General features: G+C 39.8%; 2 protein-coding genes across 6 annotated transcripts in view; one reads left to right on the top strand and one right to left on the bottom strand.

Moving 5' to 3' along the window:
- Nucleotides 1-26,316, bottom strand: part of cacna2d4b (calcium channel, voltage-dependent, alpha 2/delta subunit 4b) — a 29,157-nt gene extending 2,841 nt beyond the window's left edge. Inside the window, exons 1-39 of the mRNA XM_028959398.1 lie at nt 25,613-26,316; nt 22,123-22,204; nt 20,730-20,846; nt 20,337-20,396; nt 19,998-20,160; nt 19,733-19,864; nt 18,998-19,058; nt 17,525-17,675; nt 17,354-17,428; nt 16,815-16,904; nt 16,579-16,692; nt 15,680-15,758; nt 15,456-15,589; nt 15,161-15,178; nt 14,809-14,886; nt 14,594-14,674; nt 14,302-14,376; nt 14,013-14,102; nt 13,806-13,877; nt 13,629-13,690; nt 13,466-13,533; nt 13,227-13,272; nt 13,014-13,111; nt 12,404-12,497; nt 12,214-12,306; nt 11,981-12,111; nt 11,823-11,891; nt 7,619-7,680; nt 7,197-7,211; nt 7,030-7,074; nt 6,139-6,201; nt 5,355-5,425; nt 5,190-5,265; nt 4,668-4,720; nt 4,538-4,593; nt 4,285-4,302; nt 4,038-4,155; nt 1,321-1,436; nt 1,129-1,211 (exon numbers count right to left, since the gene is read on the bottom strand). Coding sequence (XP_028815231.1) covers nt 1,129-1,211; nt 1,321-1,436; nt 4,038-4,155; nt 4,285-4,302; nt 4,538-4,593; nt 4,668-4,720; nt 5,190-5,265; nt 5,355-5,425; nt 6,139-6,201; nt 7,030-7,074; nt 7,197-7,211; nt 7,619-7,680; nt 11,823-11,891; nt 11,981-12,111; nt 12,214-12,306; nt 12,404-12,497; nt 13,014-13,111; nt 13,227-13,272; nt 13,466-13,533; nt 13,629-13,690; nt 13,806-13,877; nt 14,013-14,102; nt 14,302-14,376; nt 14,594-14,674; nt 14,809-14,886; nt 15,161-15,178; nt 15,456-15,589; nt 15,680-15,758; nt 16,579-16,692; nt 16,815-16,904; nt 17,354-17,428; nt 17,525-17,675; nt 18,998-19,058; nt 19,733-19,864; nt 19,998-20,160; nt 20,337-20,396; nt 20,730-20,846; nt 22,123-22,204; nt 25,613-25,713 — 3,210 coding nt within the window. The 5' untranslated portion in view covers nt 25,714-26,316. The remainder of the gene's footprint in view (nt 1-1,128; nt 1,212-1,320; nt 1,437-4,037; nt 4,156-4,284; nt 4,303-4,537; nt 4,594-4,667; nt 4,721-5,189; nt 5,266-5,354; nt 5,426-6,138; nt 6,202-7,029; nt 7,075-7,196; nt 7,212-7,618; nt 7,681-11,822; nt 11,892-11,980; nt 12,112-12,213; nt 12,307-12,403; nt 12,498-13,013; nt 13,112-13,226; nt 13,273-13,465; nt 13,534-13,628; nt 13,691-13,805; nt 13,878-14,012; nt 14,103-14,301; nt 14,377-14,593; nt 14,675-14,808; nt 14,887-15,160; nt 15,179-15,455; nt 15,590-15,679; nt 15,759-16,578; nt 16,693-16,814; nt 16,905-17,353; nt 17,429-17,524; nt 17,676-18,997; nt 19,059-19,732; nt 19,865-19,997; nt 20,161-20,336; nt 20,397-20,729; nt 20,847-22,122; nt 22,205-25,612) is intronic.
- On the top strand, nt 7,875-11,632 carry lrtm2b (leucine rich repeat transmembrane protein 2b). Of its 5 annotated transcripts, XM_028959414.1 has the most exons (4): nt 7,875-8,077; nt 8,879-9,002; nt 9,265-9,927; nt 10,226-11,632. In XM_028959414.1, the coding sequence occupies exons 2-4, from the start codon at nt 8,990-8,992 to the stop codon at nt 10,708-10,710; spliced, it is 1,161 nt and encodes a 386-aa protein (XP_028815247.1). In that variant the 5' UTR covers nt 7,875-8,077; nt 8,879-8,989; the 3' UTR covers nt 10,711-11,632. The 5 variants fall into 5 exon arrangements, with proteins under 5 accessions (XP_028815247.1, XP_028815249.1, XP_028815246.1 ...); XM_028959416.1 differs by lacking the exon at nt 8,879-9,002 and having other exon boundaries at nt 9,393-9,927; XM_028959413.1 differs by lacking the exon at nt 8,879-9,002.
- Nucleotides 26,317-27,347: the final 1,031 nt, after the last annotated feature.

Genomic DNA, 27,347 nt, shown 5'->3' with positions numbered 1-27,347 from the left:
GTCATTTTCGCATTAGAATGCATTGAATGCTAATTTTAGCATTGGTAGCATTGGTAAAATGGGGCCCCTTTTAAGTGGTACTACTACTGTGTCATTGCCAGCAAAGGGGGTCCTACAAGGGGTACTGATACAGCAGCAGCGCCAGCACTGTGATTCAATGGCAGATTAAACCAGCAGCTTCATTATGACAATCATCCACATTATTAAGACCACCTGGTCCTTTGGCTGCTTTATTAGGGACTTTGTCCAAACATCACCAAATCTAACATGACGCATCTTGGCCACACCCTGTTAGCGATTTTGATGTTAGCATTAGCATGCTAACATGCTAATTTTTAAACATGCTCCAAACGTCACCAAATTTACAGTGACGCATCTTGGCCACGCCCTGTTACCATTTTTGATGTTAGCATTAGCATGCTAACATGCTAATTGTTAAACATGCTCCAAACATCACCAAATTTAACGTCACGCATCTTGGACACGCCCTGTTAGCGTTTCTGATGTTAGCATGCTAGCATTAGCATGCTAACATGCTAATTTTTTTAACATGCTCCAAACGTGACCAAATTTACAGTGACGCATCTTGGCCACACCCTGTTAGCGTTTTTGATGTTAGCATGCTAGCATTAGCATGTTAACATGCTAATTTTTAAACATGTTCCAAACAACACCAAATTTCATGTGAAGCACCTTGGCCAAGCCCTGTTAGCATTTTTGATGTTAGCATGCCCGCGCTCCTACGAAAAACGCCCGGACAGGCCCATCAAAATTTCCCATGGAATTTTGGCTTCTAGTTTCAGTTTATTCTCCACCCCTGCAGCGATGAACAGATCTGGTGCTTTATCACATCAGTTTGAGAAAGACCTAAGCCCTAAGTCTCAAACACTGCTATAATCAACCTCTTCTCCATCTTGGATTGTCCTTGTCTGTCAGATACCTGATATGTAAATGAAGTCATTATTGGGATCTGACCACGATACCAGAATGTTAGAATTCTGGGCTCACAGTTAAGATGTGGAAGTGCAGATATTCCCTGACCTTGAGGACCATGATTTACACATGACTAGGCTAGTCTGCTAGGTAGTCTGCCTGATTGACATGTAATCCTGCAAGGTAGGGCCTTACATGAGGGTGGTAGGCGTGGCAGGACTCTGGGCGCCTACGGATCTTCTGGGACTTCATCCTGTTGCATTTCACTGTGGCATTATGTTCAGTGGCATTAAGGACCAGGTTGGACTGATTCTTCTTTATTACTGCTAATCATTGTTACTGAGTGCATGTGTCCACACAGTTTCCTTTAGAAAATTAAAAGGATATATTTGACCTCCTTGGATGTCAGGGTGATGGGGGCATATTGGCGGGAGCAGTCACAGTCTGCCTGGACCACAAGCATCACCAGGTTGGAGTTACGTACGGCCTGCATCACAAACATTCTGCAAGAAAGAACATAGAGAAACTCTTACAAGATTAATCATATATTTATTCTTTCACATTTATTCAATACCAGCAGTACTGGTAAAAGTGAGTGTGTAGTTTAGTTGATTTCAGTTGACACATTCTGATGATTTATCCAAATCTTCTCTGTCTCTCTAGTAACCACTGCTTATATAATCTACCCATTTTCTCCAGTCCAGGTCATATCTATGTTTCACCCACATATAGAGAAGAGATCTAAGTTAAGTTTGGCCCTTGTGCCATTATTATGTCCTGTTTATGATATTTTATCCTTAATAACGTTACCATGAAATCGTGCCTTATGCATTCCTTGTATGATAGTTGACAGATGGGGTATTGAAATTCATTTTATAATCAATGCATTGCACTGCAGACTTCGACGTTTCTGCATCAATGCAGTGCACAACATAATCAGTTATATTATAATCACGTTGCTTGGTGATTTTCTGGTGGTGGCATTCTCATTAGTGGTAGCGACTGTGGCTGCCTGATCTAAGAACTGCGCCACTCTGGGTAGGAGTTTCACAATGCACTCATCGGCCTTGTTATCGCACCATGGTCAGAGTTGAAATTTTGTTGAATTTTGTTTGCTTTTATTGATTAATTGAATCATTGATTCTAAAATAGAACCAAAGCAGGCTAGAGTTAGATTCTGCGCCATCGAAACACACACACAAAGTCTGCTCGGTTCCACTGCTTGTTGGAGATTCTATCTGCATTAGGACCTTGTCAGACAACTAAAGTCAAGAATATAATTACTGTGAGATACGCATGTGTATCCATACTCAGTTGCGTTGTTAACTATTATGCTAATATGCTGATACTGTGCGTCGTAATCTGTAGTGTGTATTCCTTACCACCAGGAGTCAGTGCTGACGGAAAGAGCACAGGATACAGACTTCGTCTGAATGTATTTAACAAGTATAATTCCACCCACACCATAGTGCTGGGTGGAATTATAGGAGTACTACCAGTATACATGACTGTTACAAGGTGAGCGCGGAGTGAATGCTGACAGTTCTTTTGCTCATTTTAACAAATCAAAGGGTCCACACAGGTATACGTGACCTTAACTCTTGTATTTGAAAAATGGATGGGTTGCATTGCTGCATAAAATTACTGTCAATCTCCCTTGGTCTGGAGTTCTCGTACCATTGTAATGATAATGCAAACAGTGTGAAACCAGCACAGAACTGCTGGAACCAGCTGGGACCATAGTCACCAAGAAAACAGTTGGTAACACACTAGGCCTTGAAGGACTGAATTACTGCAGCCTGCAAGGTCAGGAAATACATGAGTCAGAGGAGGACTGAGTAAAAGTTTTGTGGTCAGATGAGACCAAAACCAAGCTCTTTGCCATCAGCTTTGCACGATGAGGAATGCTGCCTGTGACCCCACCATAAAATATGAAGGAGGAAACATTATGCTTTGGGGATGTTGTCTACCAGGGGGACAGGACAATTGCACGCCATCATAGGGAGGATTGGGCACATGTACCATCAAAGGGTACACCTCCTTCCCTTAGCCAGGGCATTGAAAATGGGTCCTGGGTGGGTATTCCAGCATGACAATGATCCAAAACACATGACCAAGGGAGAAAAGGCTTGGCTCAAGAAGAATCATATTAAGGTCTTGGAGTGGCCTAGTCAGTCTAGACCTTAATCCAATTAAATATCTGTGGAGGGATCTGACAAAATCCCCCCTGAGATATGAACAAACCTTGTGGCCAACTATAAGAAATCTTGCTGATAGATGGGGGATTAAGTACTCTTTTCATTCTTGAAAATGCTAATTAATTTATGTATTTTTAAAAATATTTTAATTTTTTATATATATTAATTTTTTTGTTGGTGAGCAAACAGCTGGAGATTATATAATTTTTTTCCCTGACTGTATAAAAGTAGGACTCTCTTACACAGGAAAAACTGTGGTCCATCCTCACATCCTCCTAGTTTTGAACAGCAACTAGTCACTCCCACAGGAAAACTGCAGCATATCATTACCATGCCAAGAAAATAATTATCTGTGGTCTTCCTGGCCTTGAGACCTGCTACGGCAATGTGCAAGAAAAACGACAAACTACTCATTTATAAAATGAAAATAAAATGATAATCAGACTTGATTCTGTTATACTTATTGATACTGTAAATACTGTAGCTGTGTAAAGTATTGTCAGGATCTGACAAGGGGGGCTACTCCAGTTTTGTGATTCAGAGTTTCTGTATTGTCATTGTTGATTGCCCTGATTGTTTTCATTTGTGAAGTGTTAAAAATGTATGCCCATTGTAACGTGTCAGGTCATGTGCAGGCAAATAGGACCCTTCTATTTGCCTGCCTTAGTTTCAAATAGCATCATTAAAACATGTGGAAATAATTGAATTAAGTTAACCCAACAAATAATTTTTGAGTGTGTCCATCTGTATTTATGCAGTCAATGTAAGCTATGAATAATTAAATAACAAATTACGGATAAATGTCAAGTATCTTTTAATCGTTTATTTTAAATGTACGTGTTACCAAAAGAAAAGAAAATCCCAGAAATGCACTAATACAAGTCTATGGATGCCCCTCCCACTTACTTCTGACAGCGGCCACATTTGATTATGCTGTTGGTCTCTGTAATGGTGGCGTCGTATATGAAGCCAGGGTACTCTGTGTCACAAGGTTGCATCAACTCAACCTTCTTCTGCTTATGTGCTAAAGTGGGAGATTCAAGTAACAGAATGAGAAAGGGCTCACACCATACAAGCGAACGAAGGAGAAAACAGACCATAAAACAGAATGAATACACTAAAAGCAGTGGGATGACGTGGGTGGTTCACTTACTTGCGTGGAAAGATTTGGCTGTGAGGTGACAATGAGAAGATGGAATACAGCGTGGGTGATGGATGCAAGGTGGGTTTGATAGGGATGGCCAGAGGAGATGATGTGACAAGGAGAGAATGTCAAACATGTCACCATGATGGTTAATGAACTTGTGAACACATGAATATGCAAACATCTTCAAATGATCTGCCTTATTTTATAACAAACATTATAAATCCCATATACAGGTCACATGCAGAGCCATACAGCTTACCATCTGCCATATAATCACCGTGCCACAGCCCACAAATGTTAAATTCGATTAAAAACCTAAATGAAAGGACAAATGTAAACCTTTAATCCAGTGGTGACACAGAACAGCAGAATAGAAGAAAAAAACTCACAGCATGATGTTGGAGACAAACCACTTCATAGCAGCAATTAGACCATAGAAAGGCTGGAAGCCACAAGGAAAGAATACTTCAACCTTTGACAACAAGTAACTAAACAGTACATTAACCATGACATTAAACAAAGATTAAGAAAGCATTCAGTGCAAAAGCAAATATGATGCTGTCAGTGAAGAGACTTTGATACTGGAACAAACGTATAATTGCAGGCAATCAACACTCCAAGTTAAGAAGTATCAAAGCATCAGGAAAATGTTCTTTTATAATTAACACTGGTACATTTAATTATTTCTTTTCACATTGTTCAAAAAGTTTAAACCCATGTTTTGGTTGATAAAAATACAAAGAGGCATAATGCCTCTGATGCCTGTGTCATAACTCATGGTAATCTCATTGCTATAAATGATAGCATATATGATACAGTTGGGGCTGATGTACAACAACCACAAGAATAATGTCATCTGAAGATCACACTTTCCCACCAGTCTGAACAGGAAGAGGACTGGAATAACATACACTGAGCAGAGGTCGGGCACTACTGGAATGGTGATGAGCTGTCTTACACATCGCCTGGTAGTCATACAACGCAATCCTGTCACAGGCAGAGACAGAGAGTCTTTAGCGCAGTGATGCATAATGTCATTGTACAGAGCATAATAGTAGGAATATCAGTCTTCTCACCTCTTAAACAAACCCGATTTAAGCAGCTGAGCCATCACAGAACCGTCTACTTCACCAAAGAATCTACCAGCCTGTGAAGGACAGGACGCTCATTCAGTCCTTATTCAACCCAGAAAATAATGTGCGTACATGTGAATGTAACTATTCCGAACATTTCATGATAGAATATGTATAATTCTGTGTTAAAACTGTGTTTCTTTCAGCATGTGATTCAGCCAGAGTAGAGAGTAATGTTGATTTTAACACTCATAAACTATTAATCCTGCCAACAATTACCAAATGTTACCCGCTTTGGCCAGATAGATTACGGATTGCCTAAATTTAGGATGTTAAGTCTTTAAAAGGTATGGTGATTAGGTGCAGCCCACTTTTCTTAAGCCATGCTCACCTACTAAGAGCTTGTACAGATCGTGATAATCTCATGTTAGGTACAGCCAGTCTATATTAAATGCGCACCTGCAGCCTGTCTCCGCCCACCACCCCGCCCATAACAGAATGCACATGCCCATGCTCCCTGTCTGTCTCAAAGCATCTGCTCTGGATTAGGGAGCGTAAGTGTCCTGAAATCCCTGATGTTCCAGATGTTGTTTATGGCACATATGCTAAGTGTCTTACCCCCCATTAGTCTATGGAGATTTACATGGCAGATGGGGACAGGACCATGTTATAACACAAATCATTCCATACAGCTTGGTCAATAATGCCTATTATGTTTATATCATTTTTTTTCCTCCAACATTTTTCAGTGTCTTTTTCATGTGGTTGCCATCCCTGATTTACTCACATCTGCACGGTCTTTTGAAACTATAATGAAGCCGTTGTTGTCTACAATGTAGCAGTTAATGTCCTGAAAGAAAAAAAAAGACATGCTTGGTCAACACATGAATATGTCTTAGGCTTAAAACACAAATTGTTTTTGACAATTATTTATCTCATTCTGATTTAGATATCATTTATACTTGCCAACCCACAAACGGTAATAATGCAGCACAATGCTACCTAGCCTGCTGAAATAACAGCATGAACACCAGGCTAAGATGGTTAAGGACTTTGTAGAGTCTGACATAGTTTGGAAGGAAGGACCTTCTGAATCTTGAATCACATTGTGGATAAAGGAACCCCACCTCTGAAGGAGCTGTTTAGTGGCAAGTCTCCTGCATGGGGTGGAAGATGTTCTCCAGCAGCTTAGCCACCATTCTCCTGTTACTCACCACCTCCACTAGGGCCAGAGGGCATCCTAGAACAGAGCTGGCCCTCCAGATTACCCTGTTCAGCCTCTTTCTGTCCCCATAAAGGATGGCTGATGCCACCACAGAGTTATATCAGGTCCTCAGGAGCAGCCCCTGCACTCCAAAAGACCCAAACCTCTGCAGCAGGTACAGCCTGCTCCACCCTTTTTGTAGAGGGAATTTGTGTTAAGAGTCCAGTCCAGTCCAGAAGCAGTGGCTCATTATCATATGAAGGAATATGGACTCAAAGCAGCCATTCTGAGCACGGAAGTTCAGAAAGGATCAGTCAGATAATAACAAAGCCCTTTCACTGAGACCAAAGACAACTGTTAACATGGAGAAAGTGGGTTTAATATACCACCTTTATTTATTATTTTAGAGTCTTATCTAATTTTTAGTTCTTATGTATGAGGATTATGAGATGAAACACATTCATGGAAACTTACAACACTGTCACAGCTGAGAGGACAGATTCCATCCACATTACTGCACTGCATGGAAAGAATAAAATATTGAAATATTGATTATTTATTGATTATGCATGTTTATACCATCTGATGTAAGTCAACAGGCAAAATAATCTGTGTAAGTGGAAAAGTAACTGGTTACTCACATCAGTGTCATTCGACTGTACAGACAGGCAAAAGAAGAAGAGGACAAAGATCAGTGAAATAGGACAAACACATCAACACCTGCTCTACATTTATAGTGTGTGTATCTTTTTACTGAACTATGACTTTTAAACAAATACTAAATGAATGTGATGCACACGGTGACACAATGAAATGTGACCTCTGCCCATCACTCTTAGTGAGCAGTGTGTGTTTACGGTCTCTTGATCAAGGGGATCTCAGTGGCACCTTGGCGGGTTGGGATTTGAACCCACAACCTTCCAAGTACGGGTCTGCTTCCTTACTCACCATGCCACTACTGCCCATTTTTTGTGTATCCATGGGAAAACAGTGTAAATAGCAATATAATATACTCAAGATGATATGGGCTGGAAATATTTTGCTTTTTAATAAAGCAACCCACCTGGGTAGCTATGGACCACAGCCTTTTCTCCAGCAGAGCTAAAGACATCTGCACGCCGATCGCTAAAAGAAAAAAAAAAAAAAGAATCTTGAACAGCAATTTATAAAGAAGCAGGAAAGTAACAAATAACAGGCAGAAGCTTAGTATTTTCGAGTGGGGAAAAAAACCCACTACAGCCTCCTCCTTCTCTCTCTCTCTCTCTCTCTCTCTCTCTCTCTCTCAAACACCTCCGCTCGGTCACTAAGCTCACTCAGCCAGATGCAGATCACTCTCTTTTTTGCCACAGATCACCACACGCAACGGAAGCAAAATCCAGAAGACGGGAAAACCATACAAGGATCTGGTCTCAAGATATGAAGTATCCATGCAATATTGCTTTAGTTTTTTTTAACAGCAAGGACATGTCATTTCAGTTCTGGAAAACCAGCATCTGGTGACTGATGACAAAATTAAGAGAAGGTGAGTATTGAAAGGTTATTTTTGTCACAACAAATTGTCAGTCTTGCTTCAAATATGCCTGAATTTATTGCTACTGCACTAGTTAATGGGTACTTTGTCATTCATGCAGCTTAACTGTAGAGAAAATGTACTACTAAAAAGTGGTCAAATCTCTCTGTGCATTCATAATCTGGTTTTAGCATCAGTTTATAATCTTTTGCAAAAAAATAAAATATGATGTTAATGCAAAACATGCAAAAAATAAATAAATCTGAATGCATTCTTTCCATTACGTGTTCATTACACGTATAAATTTACATTATATGGATCGTTTTTTTTTTTTTTATATGAAAAGATCCAACAAATGATGTCAGAATGTAGAGTCAGTGTTAGGTAAGCTACAGAATTATAAAGGAAGCTGCATCTGCTATAGATAAGTGCATCACTGTAACCAAGTGTTACAATGCTAGCCTGGAGAAGAAAAGAAAAGCTACATTCATAAAACGGAGTGCTGAGAAACTAGCGTGATGGTGCATCATTGCTTAGTTGAGTCAGAGAGCACTAGGATCTTTGGCTTTGTGTTGCTCTGACAAAAGAATGGCCTGGGGAGGGGGGCACTTACTGGAAAAAAAACCCCACAAAAATAATAATAATAGTTGCAGCAGGTCAGCAATTGTTAATTCGATATAGGTTTGGAAGCTGAAACCACAGAAACATTGGTTAGTGACTAAAGAATTGCAGAGCATGAGATGACAGTGACGGCCTTCAAGGACAACCCCTCCAAACATGCAGAACTTGTGGTTGCTTGACTTTGTTCACCAGGGCTTTGACAGGCAGAGCCTCTGAGGAGCTCCAGTAAGCAGCAGGTAGGCGCAGCCAGCCCAGGCAAGATGCCAGGGGCAGTTTAACAGCGAAGCGCCAGGGATAAGCGGGATGGAGCGGCTGTGTAAGAGCACATTTCAGCTGCCTAATGTTCACTCACTCACTCACTTTCAGATACCACTTATTCTTATTCAGAGCCCATCCTGCTAAAATCTTTTCACTTTTTCATTCTAGTTGGATGATTAAATTTGTCTGTAATATTACTGTAATTAATGTGCAAATCCCTGTAAATCCCTGTTGAGCATTCATTCATTCATTCATCTATTCATTCCGTTCCAAGGACATGTCCACACAGACAGAACACATATATTTTGTAATGTTTTTAGTTTTCGTGGCCCTGGTTTGGCTGCTGGGTGTGGTGGTCCCGGCGGGATCCTGCCCCTCTGCCTGTATCTGTGCAGGCACTGACGTAGGCTGCAGTGACCAGGCTCTGGATTCTCTTGTTGCCATTCAGTTGCCCATGGAGACTCACAGCCTTCAGCTTTCAAGAAACCGCCTCACCTCTCTTGGACCCAAGTCTTTCTCTAGCCTCAGCCTCCTGGAGAGCCTTGACCTCTCCAACAACCAACTCTCAACAGTAGATTCCAGGTCATTCTTCAACCTGAGCCAGCTGAAATACCTGAACCTCTCCAGCAATTCCTTTGTGGAGCTGCCACCAGCACTGTTCAGAGGTCTAGGCATGCTAACCGAACTCAGCATCAGCAATTCCAGCCTGGAAATTTTGAATGGTGACATCTTCTTGGGTCTGACTAAACTCAGACACCTGGACCTGTCCCAGAACAGGCTGGCGTCTCTGCCTCAGGGCCTTCTGGAAGACTTACAGGGCCTCAGATGGCTGTCTTTGGCAATGAACCGCCTTCGGGTTCTTCAGCGGTCTTCGTTTGAGCTCCTCAAAGACTTGCAGGGTCTGAAGCTTGCAGAGAACCCATGGGAATGCAACTGCAGCATGTTGGAGTTCAAGCACTGGATGGAGTGGATGTTATACAGAGGTGAGTGTTTGCAACTCACAGCTTGCGGGCCACGTCCCATGAGATCACTTTATATAGATCTATTATTATGACCCAGCAATATGAAGTATTGACAACACACTTTGCTGACAAACTGATTTCGCACAGCACTATGCAGAAAAGAATATCCCGCTACCACTGAAGCACTGCATTCTGGGATCTGTAGTTTGTGTGTTATCATCACTTTATATCAACGGGCCATAATAATAGCTCAATAGCCCTGTTTGATGGGGTCTTATTGCCCACAAGGTGAGCTGAATTTCTTTCCTTACTTCTGCAGGAGGACATGTGGATGCACTGGACTGCACCCTGCCTACATCTGTTCAAGGACGAGACATCCGGACAGTTCCAGCTGAGATGTTTGGCCACTGCAAGTCCCTGGGATCAAGCCGTAAAGAGGACCGAGGTGGTTCCCAGCTCTGCTCCAAATCCCTAGATGGTCTGGAAGGAGAAGACTGCCTGAAGCAGCGCTACCGGCCAAATAGCATGCGTCGTGCAGCAGGCACGGTAGTGGTGGCTGGGGTTGTGTGTGGCACGGTGTGCATCATGATGGTGGTGGCATCTACCTATGGTTGCATTTACGCCTTGATGGCAGCTAAATATCACCAGGAGCAAAGGGACAAGGAGGAGCATGTGCCACACAGGGACATCAAAGACAAATACCAGGAGCAGGAGGAAAACAATGAACTCCTCCCTGAACCTGTGGAGGAACCTAAAATCATAGTTTCTGAGGGGTTTGTGTTCTCGCGAGAAGTGTGTGTTTGAATGGGACATGGGGGTGTTGCAATGGTTCACATTGCAGGTGCAGTGACACATGCCACATCCCACCGTCACCTAGGTTTGCCCTTTTAAGCGAACACTCTTGAATTTATATATTATGGGAAAACTTCAGATTATCAAACAACTGTGATTTCTTGGTTGCTGATTTATAAATACTTTAGCCACTCACAGAGTTTGTGTCCGATTCCAGGTCAAGTCTTACCTTCTTGCTTGTCTTGCATGCACTTTTAAGCATGGCCTACTCTAGGCGTACTGCCATATTAACAATTAATATTTTTATTATTAGTAGTAGTAGTAGTAATAATAATAATAATCATTATTATTATTTTCATTACAATAATTTATTTGATGTGGATGTTGTACACAAAACTGTATCAGGATTGGAGTTGTGTCATTGTTAAGGAATCATCTACATGTTTACTACTGTTTTATTTTTTCATATGACAGGTTAGTGATCCACAGAAAAACTGGAATTCCATTTAATATCTTTCCAATTAGGAAGATATTTTTGTATATCGGGAGCAATAAGCTTTTCCACCTTTAAACTGTGCTCATCATATTTAATCTTCCTCCAATCTAAGATACAGATAATTAAAAGCATTATTGTCTTGTTTGTATCTGAAAACACTCTCTGGTCACAGCATATTATCTAGCACCTTCATAACATTGTGTACAGTTTGTATATTCTTGGAAACTGAGTGAAGAACAAAACTGTTTAGTGGAATATACCGGAAATTGATGAGAGTGATCAGTTACCATGGTGACTGAGTGGCTCAGTAATACATATTTATCTATTTATAACTACTGCATTTTTTAAAATGTTGTATTAAAACCCACCATTTTGTTCATGCGGATGTGATGTTTGCATCTGAAATGTGAAATCATATAAATTGGTTCTTTTATCAGATTTTTGTTTGGAATAGTGTCTGCAGAGAAGAAAATTACATTTTTTTGGCTGATAGAACCTTCAGACTGTTTAGGTGCAGGGAGATAATGGGCTGGCCCAAAGGGAAATAAAAAAGGCCATAATTATCCAAACATCACTTCCATCCCTGAGGAGAATGAAACGCCACATTTTTACAGCCACAGCATCTCACCTCCAGCAATTGCAGTCCTTGGTCCAGATGTAACTGTCACAGCTGTAACAGCGACAACAAACTTCCCTCCTGAGTAGTAAAACAGATCAGGCAAGATGCTTATTTGCAAAAGAAAATAGGGGAAAGTCCATTTGATGCCAGATTTGTGAAGACTGTACCTTTGTACAGGTCATCTGTAGGCATGTAGTAAAGAAACCTTCCAGGAGGATACTCTGCTGCTAAGCGGTACCACACGGGGAAGTGATCCACAGTGAAAAGGTTGGATTTGTCTGCTGGGGTCAAGAATTTCCTGAAAAAATACAAAACATATACACGTACATAAGCTGTGAGTGACAGTATTACTACTGTGTACTACTGTGCACTAGAAAGGGTCACCATAAGTGACACTCACTCTGCAACTCGCTTTTCAGTGCCCTCATATCTGATGACACGCATGAGCCCTGAACGTGTCCCTAAAAACACAGTTTCCACCCCTGGGTCCACTCTTAAGTTTGGAAAACAGAGAGAAGATTTGTGATTCGCATGCTGCCTGCATGGTTCCTTTACTATTGAAGTTGGGTTTTTTGCAGAAATAGTCGTACCCAGGAGCGTTTAGCATCAGTGCAGTCCAATATGCCTCCAATGGAGCGGTCACCACAGCATCAAACAGCAACTGCTGCAGGAGCACTTCATCACCTGAAATAGCAGCAGCATAGCCTCAAGCCATTCCTCTAATGCAATCCCCCTCCCCGCCTCCAACCATTAGAGGCACAGTCTGCATTCTGCACGCAATCTGCGCTTACAACCTCACTACAACTTTTTGTTTTTTGTACTGCAGAGGCTCTAATACATTTATTAGGTCTACAGTGATTAACATATTGTTAAGAGCACAAAAATAAGATGACTGATCTTATTAAAAAAATAATAAAATAATGACTGATTCAACCAAATCAAACCACTTCATACCAGTAAACCTTATATTAGAAATCTGTGTCTGTATGTCACTTTTACCTCACATGTAAAATACCAAAACAAAATCACAAAATCACAACCTGTGTGTCTCAATGAGCTTCCACACACACACACACACACACACACACACACTATTTGACCCTATGTAGCCATATATCATACATCAAGCCTATGGGGTCCAGTATTAGGAGGATCATAAGTGGTTCTGATTATTTTTGGCCCGAACTGCATTATACTTACACTCCAGTTCTGGCTCCTTCCCAGTGAGGTATCTGACCACTGCCTGCAGCTGAGTGAGTTTACGATGGTGAGGGTCAATGTCAGTCTCACAGTAGGTCCTACAGCGGCAGACAACATCACTGCTTGTTAAGTCTTTTCTATGAGACCAGTTTTTATTCATTTACACTGTAAATTAAGCTTCATAGTTCAAAATTTACATGAAGCCTGGCCTACCATTCATTTGCGATTGTAAGGTCAGGCTGCATCAGGTCATGGAGGCCTGATAAATGAGAAAATTAAGGTTAAAAGTGACAGAAGCAAATATTTAGTGCAGTATATGTAGAGTATATGAAATCATGAATATGTCACTATTTGCATATGAGCAGTTATCACACCAACTCCACAAATAAATAAGACTACATCATTTTACAGCTGATTTAATTTTAGGCTGCTCCAAAACTGTGTTCACTTACCCTCCTCCACTGAAACGTTCCCAAAGAAAATGTATTCCCCATGGCCTCGGGTCAGCACCATACCAAAACTGAACGAACAACAGAAAGAGGTGGGATGAAGAGGGCTGGAATCTCTTCTTTCTTCTTCATATAACAATTTAAATGAAACTGTGTTATATAGTACCTGAATGGTGTTTCATCAATAACCGTGTAGAAATAGTCATTTTTGAGAAACAGGGGTCGCTTCTGCAGAAAAACAGATGTAAAGAAAGTACTATGGTAAAGCGACTGAAATGTTTGATTATTATGATTGTTATTATTCGGAATTATTATAAAAAACCACTGAGTCAGGTTGACTTACTCCTTTGTCTACTGCGGCCCGTACGTCTAGCGTCAGAGTGCCTGTCTCCCCTTTCACCATGGCTGTCCTCAACTAGGGGAGTGACACACACACATACACACACACACACACTGGGGAAATGCATTCTCCTAATGACCATCTGGAAGAGACATCCAGAGGTGTGTGTGTGTGTGTGTGTGTGTGTGTATGTGAGTGAGAATAACTTACAATCTCCTCTGTGTCCTCCCACTCTACCTCTGAGAGATCAACACTGTTATAGTTGGGCTTGGGCTTCAGCCGCTTCTTCTCATTTTTGTACTGTGGAGGACAGAGGGGGGTGAGAAAGTGAAAGGAGGTGATTAGGGTGGAGAAACAATAGAACAAAGAGCACTTTGCTGCTTTTAAAAACAGCTCTAAATACCACAAGAGTAGCTATGCATCCTATAACTTCACCTCTTCATTGCTTTTCCCCAAGATTGAAATATGTTTCTAAAGATGATAAATCTATTGCTCTCACCAAAGGTCGAAGGTCAGGATGTGCCAAGATGTAGCCATTGTTGGTGATAAGGAAAGCATAGCCATGGCTTCCAAGCTGAAGAATAGAACAAGTTAAAGTTCACCCTTCATGTGACAGCAACACATTGACATTGTGGTTCTCAACCCACTGGACACTGCTGATTTTCCTCTGCAGAATCAGAATCATTATCTGGCTGAGAGAACTGAGAATGATGCCTTGATTTGGATTCAAGGTCCAGAGTTGAAGAACCCTGACATTTAGAGTCCAGTGTTAAGTGTTTAGTGTTACCTACCTTGTAAATAGGGGCCAGCATCATGACTTCTATCAGAGGAACATCTGTTCCCACCACACCCAGGAGAATCCCATGAGAAAGCTGAGAGCATCACACAAAAATAAATCTGCAGTAAGCAAACACCTTGTAACCAATGGTTATTGACTCTTGAATTATAACTTCCAATGAAAAAGCTATTTTAATATATATTTTTTTTAAAAAGGCCATACACTTACCGTCTCTTTCTTCTTACTGAACACTGGCATTGCCACAGATGTCATTAGAAGTAAACTGTGAGCCATTGTGTTGAAGAGCTGGAGATGAAAACCCAAGATTTAGCCTCATCATAAATAAGTCTGAAATAGTTATTGAAAAAGACATTTAACTGGTTCCTCTGTTGAGCCTACATCTAGAAATGTTATTGTTTACTAGTCCAAAAAAACCTTCTAGCAAATCTACAGAACATTACAGTACCTGTTTTTGACACTAGAGGGCACTACACCACTACAAGCTGCAGTGAGGGCCATCCTACCAGGCTTAGAAGGTTGGGTCAATGCTACAGTAGATCTAAATAGTCTAGAGCTTTACCTCCTTTGTGTTAGGGAGCTGACAGTGTGTGGAAAAATTGGAAAAAGATACATCCCATGAGCTGGGGAATCAGAAGGGTCAGGGTTTTGTGGTTGAATAGCGCAACAGATTTTTTTGTCTTAAACCCAGTGGCGGAATGATATGCAGATACTGGTATTAGTCATAAGCAAAAAAAATAATAATAATAATTATATATAAACATATTTAAATGAACTGCAGTGTACAATTATAAATCAGGTCAGACCTCATGTGATCACTGAGGGCAAGGTCATTGCACCAATGTGAAACAGCTCACCACTGTGTCCATGTAAGCCTCTGTCCAGATGATGTCGTGGTCATGGTTGATCACCATGGGCCGACTGAGCACGTGCAAATACTCCATGACGTTCTCCTGCACATCAGCCAGGGTGTTGATGTGGGTGTAGTAACCTGAGGTGTTTACACACACACACATATTTACAGTAGCTGTTCCAGATTCACTCTATTAACTCAAAAACAACAACATTTTACAAATTTCACCTTTGTTGTTGCAGGCGATCCATTTCACATTGTCAGAAAAAGTCATGTCACGACCAATAAGGTATGTAAACACCCTGACCTGAAAAATCATTAAAAAAATATTGACTTAACAGAAATTAAGAAAAGATGAGGAGGCATCATTTATGAATTTTTAAGTAAGAGGCAGAGACAAAAAGAAGAGGTCTATTTATCAGAGCCCTGACTTTAACAGAGTGCTACAAAGCACAAGAGAAGAAGTCAAGATGGCTGGCATGGTCAAGAATATTCTACTGCAAAAGAAAATGAGCAAAAAACTAATGGCTCTGCATTCTGATGTATATCGGCATTTCCTGGCATGGTCTCTTAGTGTGATCTGCACAAATCACTGAGTGACCTTCTTCTCATATCTTACCATCTCCTTCAAACAGGCAAGTGACTCTAAATCAATAGGCTCCAAATTTTAGTCAGAGACACAAAAGAAAGAAGAGAGTGGGGAGTCCCTAAATAGGTGTGAAGTCAAAACTCTTCTGAAGGTATTTTTTATCAGTAAAAATATTAACAGTGGGGACATGCTGCTGTTGTCACTTTTTCATATTCATGCATTTTGTTAGGAATACACTCCTATGCATTTTTAAAGGCACACCAAGCATAATGTGTAGCCCGAATCATGTGAACTATTTGACCAAAATGTACATTTACATCTTATCCACTGCAAATTACTTAACTTAAGTGCTTTAAAAATGTAGAAATCACTCATTTGGTTCTCTAGAAACCAATCTGTAAGTACTTCAATAACTCTGAACCAAACCATTTTAGTGCCTGCTTTACAAAAACAAAATATTTCGTTTAATATTTTCACTTACATTGCTGTATTTACATTTATGTAGCTTCAATAAGTGAACATCAAATGGTACCCATACCTTTTTCTCTGGCCAGTTAAACTCTTCAAACACAGTCTGAAAGTCCTCCATGGCTCCATCTGTGATCAGCATGATGGCTTGGTTGCACAGACTACCCTGGCCATTTGCTGTAGCCTGGAAAGAGGACAAAACACAATAAAATATAACTGTGTATGTATGTTTGTGTTTGAATATGTGTGTGTGTGTGTGGGGGGGGGGGGGGGGGGGGGGGGGGGGGGGGGATTAGGGGCACTGACCTCATTTAAAATTTTGAATGCCTCCTTCATGGCCTTCTTCACTTCACCTTCACCCTTCACCTGTAGTTCATTCACTAGCAGTTTGAAATGCTGAAAATGCAAAAAATAAGGTTTTAAGTTGCCAAACATCCTGCAAAACTCACAAAATCAATACAATCTAACACAACAATATGCAGTATGTTGATTATCCAAAATTGCAGAATGTAAGTTCTTGCACTGAGGCTGCCAAAAGCTAATTCGAGCTGCAATCGTAACACATTAGCCTAAAATAACCATATTTAACAATATATTTATTTTTTTACTTTCCAAAACATACATCATAAACTGGTTTAAGCTCATTACAGCCCATTTGGAGCTCGTTTGGACAGTGAAGACAGTGACGGTCCAGGACAAACAGAAGATGGGAAGGTGATTTTAGTTCACCTGAGGTCAAGCACTGTGCTGGCCTGGATGCTGGCCGGCTGTGGGTGTCCTGATGGTGACGTTTAGGCTCGCTGGCTTAGAAACCTCAGCTTAAATGAAGTGGATAATCAACTTACCTCGCGATTGTCCAAGTCCGCCTGCACCAACGTGCCTTTAAAGCAGGGCTCCACGTAGCGAACATAATCTGTGTACTACATGTTGTTTGCAATATTGTCATATATCGCATCCATTTGCAACATTCAGAACAATATATTTTCTCCAGTATACTAACACAATGACGGACTCACAGCAATGACATTGACAAAGTCATTCTCCCCCAGTGTGTCCAAGATGGTGTTGATGGTATGTTTGGCAATAGTCATTTTTAGGCCCTTCATGCTGCCACTAACATCTACAACGATTATGATATCCTTTGGTGAGGTGGCTGCTTGAATGTACCTTTGAGGAAAAGATGCAGGAGTTATCTGAGGTTTGAGCAAAATACAACATTTTCTTATATTTAAAATAAAACATCACACTTATTCCATTTTGCATTTGGATTAATTACGCTATACATTGTAAACCACAACCAGTTTTAAATCGCTGTAAATTACATATAACATTTTTATAGATTTGAGTAAAAGTTTTATTTATTTATATCTAAAAATGCAAATAAAAAGTGCAGTCATTTGTGTGTTAAAAAGTTTAAGCTTGGTACGAACAGCCAGATGTGCTTTTTAAAGCTATTTTAAAGAAGCACACAGTGGTGGGCCAATGAAAGTTGCATCAAATAGAAAACTCATCAAGCTTAATTTGCTGTGACTTCAGATAATGCCCAACCCTTGGCTCACAACTGGTAGAAACCACTGAGACATGGATACAAAGTTACTGTGCAGCAGAGCAACACCCCTTAACATACAGGCAATGGCATTCAGAATACTATGGGTGTTTGATGTTTGGCACAATCTACCAGCTGACTTCTTTCAAAAACTGTAAAAGTTCACCAAAGCACAAAAAAAGCAACTAGTATTGATTGATTTAGATTTATCTTCAATCTCTTTATTCACTGCATTTGGTTCATTGACAAAAATAAACCACGTTTTATTTTTAAAAGCATTCTTCATATGGCACCTTGCTAAAATGTTTGCTCAGAACTGACCTCACCTGTAACTGTGGCTTAAGAATTTTGCTGAATTACTATATACAACACCCAAATTGAAATGTGAAGAAAATTTGGCCACTAATCATACATTAATATCACTTTAAGAAATGTATTTGGCCTGAGAGAGTATTCAGTGTGTAAGAATGCTAATCAAAAATGCTTAAAATGCAATAATATTTGCTATCATTTTATTTCAATGAGGCTATGAAATTTTAATATCTCAAATAGGCAGCTCTACACATCCCAACATTAAGTTCTGTATAAACTGGCACATAAGGGTGTCCATTTGGGTCCTACTGACCTGGCTATTCAGCATTTAACCACTTAAGGATGAGCTTAAAGTCTTTCTGCAGGATCATGGTCTTACTGGCTGTTCTGCTATTGCTACAGCTATACATTTGGGCGCCATCCATGTACCTAATACCCACTACAGTCGTCTGGGCCAAGTGAGAATTCGCTAAGGAACCCAACCTACTATTGATATAGGTGTACGTTTACATGCACATTTTCCACTAGTGGCTCTCAAACATATGTGATTCAGCTATACTCATTTAACCATGGCATTTCATTCATTTCACACTTTTGACGATCATGTTCTGGCAAATCAAATTTATCTCACCAATTTCGATTCCTGCAGTCAAAGGCAACAACACCATTAGGATCTGGGGTCCATTTTATCCCTGCAGAGAGAAAAAATTGGATTAGATTAATTAAAGATTAGAACAAACTAAAAACAGAAGTACATAATAGTAGCAGTCAAAAATGTTTTGACTGCTATTTTAACCCTGTTAAATATTTGCATGTACACGAACAGTAAAAAAAAAACACTTACTCTATGGGTCTTGAATTTTTTACAATACAGAACCACACTGAAGACACAGGACCATGAAATAACATGTGAAGTTATGTAATATACAGAAAAAAGGAAACAAGACAAAAAGTTGAAGGATTGCATGTCTCCAAATCAGGGAGCTTTTGCTGTGAATGCCACATTTCACACTCTTGTCTTGTTTCCACCACCTTAAGTTAGACAACAAGGGCACCTTCCAAGAGTCCTGAAGGTTTATACTAAAACCCTTATATAGTGAACAAAGTAGTTATGAAAGTAAAAAAAGAGGCGACCCCCCAAAAAAACTAATTTATCAAACATACTTCACCTTCTCCTGACACAACAAATACTAAATATGTTTCTTAAATTGGATTCTTCAAAAAATGGCTCAATCTCAGTCACAATAACCATCACAAAGTGATGTTTGACTGGTAGAGTAAATGTAAGGTTTCTTCATTTACAGACTCATTGATGGGTTCTTTCTTTCAGTTCTTTTGCAAACACAACACACATCAAACAAGATACCTGGATATAGCCTGAAGAAGCCAGTAGAGCTGCCAAAATACTGCCATGTAAGGGTGGGGTCTTTCTGAAAGTTGTTGATAAATACATCATTCAGGGCTTCGGACATGTACACACCGTTCAGGATGTCAGGGTCTGTAATGGGGAGACAGAGAGGACGTTGTGTTCAGAAAATATTAAATAGGAAAAAATGGTGTATTCTATTATTATACCATAAGATACTGATTGTCATGGCACCAACAGTGTTCTTTAATCACACAAATCAGACCTTTGTTGTAGACATTGGTTGGGACCTGGATGTCACTCTGTAAAGTGTTGACAGACAATTTGTTGAAATGTTCGTTTTCCTCCAATGGAAATTCCCCACCCAGGTCTATGGAGTTTCCTTCATCATCCATTGTGTTTATCAGCATTGCATTATAGTAGTCAAACTGCAATAGAAGACACGAGGGGGATAAGTATAATGGTTTTTAGTATAAGAAAAGTATAAGAAAAACAAAGCATTCTGAGCAGTGTTATATTCAATATATTGTAAAATTGTAATGTAAAAAACACAACAAATAAGGCCACCAAAGAAATCACAACACTATGAAGGAAGAAGACAAACCTGTAAGGTTGCATTGAATTCATGATATAAATCTGCATCCTCAGCAGTGTCTGCCAACCTCTGAAGATAAACATGAGATGTTGTCAGTAGAGATATAAAAATGCTGATGTGATCCTAATTGATTCACTTTATATTGATGTATAGATCTATTGCCCATTGTTTTTATTAGACTCTGTACCACACCATTTTAGTGCTGGCCTTATATCTATGAAGTCACAACCCGTGGATCATATTACGGACCATCAGATGCCATAAACACAATAACATAACCTTGACAGGTACAAAAATTGCTTCCAGTATTACTAATTCAGATATGCAAGTTGTGAATTTTATGTTACACTGGATACACTGTTATGGAACTGCGCAACATCCAACGGTTGTCCAAGGTCTCACCTTGACAGACTTCATTTTGCTTCCCAACATTCTCTCAATTTCATCTGAAATCTCTTTCACAAGAGTTGATCCATCCACATCCTCAATCCTTATAATCGGCTCGATATCTTTTAGTTTCTAGGGAAAGAATGGGACATATTTTATTTGTTCAATCAACACTAAAAAATATCATCTAGTCGCTCTTAAAATATATACTAGAAATATAACATACAGAACAAAATAGGAAAATAATCTACTGAAACAAAAGGACATGAAGGTTCTTATTCAACCTGATTCAATCCATTCAAATAATCAGAGCAAATCTGATTCCACTACATTCTAAAAGGTAAATTGAAATGAAAAAGGAGGCTAGAGTCAATACCGCAACCTATAGATGCACACAGTCTGGGCCAGATTAACCATATGGAATACTGGACGTGTCCAGGGCCACCACATCTTTGTGGGACACCAAGAAAACACTCTCTCTGACTGTAAGGGTTCCCTTCACAATGTGGGATACTGAACAAGGCCCTCACGATATTTAATCTGACCCTGCATACACTGAAACATTTAAAAAAAAGAGATTCTATCTGGGCAGACAGGGACACACTCTTGGCTTTTTTTCAGATAGTTAATCAGGATTAATTAAACCACTAAACCCAATTATTATAAGCAACATTGAGCCTGTGGTATCCTCTACAACCTGTTGTAAACCCAAAATATAATTTTCTATCTTATTCTTGGGTAAATGGGGATTGATAAGGATAAACCTGACTGAAAATGTCAAATGTCACAGTTTAGCACATTTAAATTATTTTTGTATTTCTTATTATGATTGGAGTCTAATGAGTCAGGCGATCCCTCATATTTGGTTTTAACCAATGTATATGGGTGCTACACATTAAATCAGATTCATTTATTTGAATTTCAGGATTCCAGATACTAAAAATAACAATGAAAACATGCTTAGTGTACCAAATCCTCCTAAGCAGTGTGGTAAAGAGACCTGATTAGTAAATTAGAGTATTAGAGGGATCCTGTTAGTGTGCTCATAACCTGTTGCTCTTGACCAAGATGCCAAACCTCTGCTCTGTCAATCACACACACTGTAATGTAGGCCAATGTGTCATTTAATATGATTCTCAAGATGAAAAAAAAACTTAGGAATCATCCAAAAGAAAGCATTCATATATCTCATAACAGATGTGGAAGAGGGTACCATACAAATTTTAAAGATTTTGAACATGACCATTTCAATGAAGTTAGTCTATAATGATGTGTAAATGTGTAAATATGCGGTAAATAATCACATATTGCCTCAGAGATATAGTACTTATGAAAATACATTAATAATCTTAAACATACCTTGCTTACATTAAATGTAAAAAAGATAACACAACTGAAACATAATTACCTTTTGAAATAGTGGTGCCCCAGAGTATTTAGCTGTAAAGGAGTTTAATTGGTCTCCAAAATTATTAGCCCACACTTGAACCCTGAAATATAACAGCAAAAAAAATGAATGTGAAATAAAATGGAACAATTAGTCCAAGTTAACAACAGAATACATAAATTTAGCAACACACAAAACAATGGTTATCACACAAAAGTTATCACACCTATCTCTTGACTCATTACCAAACACTCTGAAAGACTGTTATTTACCATCATTATAGGAATGGAGGCAAAATGGTAGCCATTGTTGACCCAGTACCATTAGCATTAATCTTCTCCAGTTTTTACTGGGATGTGACTGGCCACTATGTCACCATGAATAATGAATAACTGACTCTACATAATCAGAATACTGTAAAGTGCCTCACTGTAAGAAAATGAGGAATGAAATAATAGACAGCTATGACTGGATGTTAGAGTTCAACTGAAACAAAAGTGATGTTGGCTAAAGAGGAACTTGTGCCAGTTAGCGTTATGAGGTGTCTGTATTGATGGAGCAAAAGAAGAAGCTGCTGTATGTGTCAGTGTGAAGGTGTGTATCATTTAATTCATATGAACAACCGTACATCAAGTTTTTTTTAAGGTAAAAGTGGTCAACCAACCTAAACAGAACACAGGCACGACAACCACAATTGGAAACAGTTTTGGGAGCAGATACGCTTACACAAAAAGTGGGAAAATATGCATCTAGGTCGGAACATTTTGAATAATCTAAACTAATCTATTCTATTAAAAATAAATTGTCAATGATTTTGTAAATATAAATGACTTGTCATCATGATAAACATATATTTTTTTTCATAGCTCACAGTTTTGACAGTATGTGCAAATTGTTCCTATTTGCAAACAACAGATTTATAAATTCCCTCTTAGCTACATGTTTACCTGACTTTGGTCTGTTATATAATCATCTGCAAATGTCTAATTTTGAAAGGCATAGTGCATTTGTTACATGATCCAGCCCTTCACAGACCAACTCACATTCATTTGCAGATCACTAAACTCATTGGTTTACACAACAACAGCAGGTTATAAAGCATTACCGCTGTAGGATTAGTCCAAAGTTACACAGGTTATGGGATTTTCATGGAATGATTGAGGCCTGACAGAATAGTAGCCTGTAGAGGTGCTAACCTTTCTCTCCATTTTTTGGAGCAAAAACATGTATGGCGGTCAGAGAGTTGATGAGGCCAAACTCCCACCCGGAGTGGCGCTGCACTCAGATCAGGCAGCCACAGTCACTACCAACACTACTTTTTAACTAGAATTTTAATAGCGCTGCCAGATGAGTCACATCTTATGTATCTTTTTGTGGCAAATTAATATTGTTTAGACCTAATGAACTAACAGACCCCCCCCAAACACACACACACTAACAAAAAGGATTTTTAACACATGATGGCACTAAATAACTGACAAATGGTCTTAATCATCTACAGGTACAATACGATTGGTGCTGGTGATAGGAAAACTATATACATTTTGTTGTCACAAACCACAACCACGGCCTCGACCGCCACCCAGCAGAGAGGGTACAAACACCTTCGAAAGACTAACCCTAACCCACCCAAGTGAACTAGAGGAAGACTGGTCCTATATAAACACAGTAAGAACTGTAATACTCGCTCTTGCATAGTTTGACTTCCTCACTGTGCTTCTGGCCAATTCCACAATTTAATTCCTGACTTTTTTGCAGTTCCTGGATTACATGGCCTCATCATGGTAACAAATCTGCTTCTGTTTGAACACATCTCTGCTTTGCTCACAATTCTGCTTGACTGCTTTCTGTTGGCCACCCGGCTCTCATCTGACCAAACACTTCACCATTCTGGCATCACGATCACAAGCACTCTTGGCACTATGCCTGAATCTTTACCTCAGGCCTCCCCCACTCTCCCTCCAACACAATGCTCTCCAACTCAACCGTGGATGGGCCCATTACACCTCATTAACATGGTGTTTCTCTTGCCTTACAGCAGCTATACATTGTGAGTCTGTTTATGTATTATGTCAATAATTCAAAATCTGGGACTGCCCTTGGAAACTAAACTTTTTCTAACTAAACTATGTAATTAACTATCTCCATTTAATGCTATGCCTAATAACATCACAATACATAGTCTTGTTGTTTTAGAACCATACAAAAATTATAAATGGAAACTAACTGTAGTGTTATTTCCACAGCACTCCCCTCTATGACAACAGACTGAGCCCATGCTGAAGAGGTTCTGTTTGCATATTTCTTCCACTCAGCATTACTGTGATGGCTTACAGTATTGATAAGTTCCCTAATGGTGTACTGCCTGATGGTGGTTGATGTCTACGCAGTTGTACCAGTAGAGAATGACCATCTGTGTACAGCTTGACGTCCTGGCTGCTTCCCAGAGTCAAATAGATGAGAGCAAAGTCCAGCATGATATCATGGTTGCCGTTTGTGTTCCAATATTACCCATACAGAAAATGCAAATGCTTTTGGAATTCTTTGAAGTAATGTAGATCTGTAACATTTCTTAATTGCTCCTGTTAATTAACTAGAAGTGAATGACCTGACTGACAATGAAAGCTTTTATAAATACTACAGACCTTTTATGCTTTATATATTATTTGCTTAACTCAAATATGCATAGATGTGCTGTGATTTTGATGACAACCCAACGCCAATAATCCCTGGCTGGTGTGTCCCCCTCCCCGTCTGCACTGCTATTTTGGTGACAGTTGGAAAAGATTCAGATTCAAAACCAAGGAATCGGGGTCACTATGTAATCAGGCCTTTTCAACAAAATTAGAATTTTTGAATAAAAGCTTCATACTGATGCATGGCAAACCGGCATCTTACTTTCAGACTAAAAGACAAATGACAACTAATCCTCCTTAAATTTTCATCAGTTGTACTTCAGTAGTAAAAGTACAGGTTCAATTACAGAAGTGAACCTGAAACTTCTTTTTGTCACTGCCCAAGTCTACACTGTTCCTGTCCTTACATCATTCCCATATTGACATCACTCACGTTTCTATTGATAAGCTATTGGTTTATATATAGATCCAAACAGATATGCTCTAATTTTATGCGATGAAATTGGCATGGCCAGCCAACTACCCAAACATTTCTTAGTGTCTTGTTTTTTCTGCTGGGTTCAGGACTCAATTTTCACACTAAACATTGTGCTAATATCTATTTAAGATATGGACGTGGGCGCAACAGTAGTCAGTCACACACCTCTTCGATTTTTTTATTCATTTAACTCTTGAAATTGTGCTCTTTGCATTCTATGTCATTAGCCAAAACTAGATAACATTGAAAGTGTACAGGCAATTAATAAACATACATTTTTGTATAAAGTATGTATAAATTTTGCACTTCATATATTTCATGAAAACACAGATGATGTCCATGGGAAAAGAAATGGGTTGTATATTTAGCAGGCATTTAGTAAATAATAGATACTTACGTTTCAGGAGGAATTTTCATCTGTGCATTTGCCAAAAGACAGTAGCAGCTGGACAAAACCACCCAAACTGAAAGACACAGTTCCACTCTCCAGAGCTGCATGGTGCCCAGAAGCAAACAACTGTGGCTGTGTGCACTGAAGAACTTTACAATGCACTTTTCTTTAGGTCACAGCAAAAGTTAATCAAGAGGAGTCTTTTCATGTTGTCCAAAAAATACAAAATCACATAAGGCTTTCACCTCTTCATGTTGGCAAAACCAGACACCCTGTGATATTAACTAACCCATCATGCACTGCATAGAATCCATGTAGATGAAAGATGTAAGGTGTCGACAGATATGATTTTGTCTACGCTGGATCATCCTTTCTAGAATTTCCAGGCAACCTAGTGACCCATTTTCACTGTCCAGTTCTTCATGCAGTTATGAATGCAAAGAAGTCAGAATATTTCCAGACAAGAAAATAAAATCTGTTCCTGCCAGTCACGTGGAGTTCAGATGCAAAAAGCGTATATTCCTGACATGGGAAGCAAAGGATGGCAACACTTTCCCCTATAAAGTGCCATTATCCAGGATGAGCAGACACAACGCAGGTGCAGCAATCCACGTGCAAACAGATCTGTGTTTTGATCGGCGGTTCCACAGTACTCACTGGACGCGAAAGCCACCAGGGGGTTCAGCAGTGCAGTGCTCAATCCGCCGTCACCCAATTTACAGTGTAATCCACTTGGATTACACTCTCCTCCCACTTGGACTTTAGCAGGCATGATGATGGGAGGGAGCAGGGAGATGGGGAGGGGATAGCGGGGAGAGGCTCTGGATTGGACGGCTCAGAGTTTTGTGGTATTTAAGAGGATTATTGTGGTTTCTGGAGACAGGCCCCATCCACTCAATCAGTGTAAGTGAAATAAAAGCCCCCCGCCCCACGTGCTGATTTTGGAAAGCAACTGGGACATCTAGTGGGGGTCTGACGGTCAAAATCCAATTGTGCTAGATTCCCTGACAATATAAGTGCAAGAGAAGCTCCTACTGTCTGTGTGTAAAGGACATATCCACTGGACATTCACACATATCACACATGCCAATACTACCAGAGAATGGGTCAGATCAGGTACTATGCAATTTCTGTGACTCACTATTTTAATTACAATTTCTGTTGTTGTACATGAACTGCAGAAAACACTGTAGACATTGTCTGATAAATTGATCATCTGTTTCAACTATGACAACAAGCAAACAGAAAGAATGCCATACGATGGTTAGTACACACTGACATCCACTGGACACAAAGTGACAGTGCAAAGTCTGCAGAAGAAGAGCAACACTCATCTGGCGTTATTCAAACAGTAAATAATAACTGTAGTCTGGAGTTTTTCAGTAGTAAGGTCTGCCATGTGCTGCTGCTCATTCACTTTATACTTCCCTCTTGCAACCCTACACACAGTTCAGACATATGTAGAGTATGGGAGAATGTTGGAGCAATGTCCACGTCTTGCCAGTGTTACTGTTGTTTGCACTCCTGAGATGGTTCACCACAGAGAGAGATATTTTTTGGAAAGTGTGTGTCCCACTACATCTGGTGTAAAATTAACACTGCATTTCAGTGTTACATCATGCCTGAAGTAAAATATGGTGGTTGTGGTGGTGTGATTTGGGTCTGTGATAAATGGAACCATGAATTCTACCCAAAAAATCCTGAAGGAGAATGTCCGGCCGTCTGTTCATGACCTCAAGCA

Source organism: Denticeps clupeoides, chromosome 17 (assembly GCF_900700375.1).
Source record: "Denticeps clupeoides chromosome 17, fDenClu1.1, whole genome shotgun sequence".
NCBI classification, from domain to species: Eukaryota; Metazoa; Chordata; class Actinopteri; order Clupeiformes; family Denticipitidae; genus Denticeps; species Denticeps clupeoides.
Note: the sequence above shows the minus strand (reverse complement) of the source record. Positions and strands in the feature narration are given on the sequence as shown.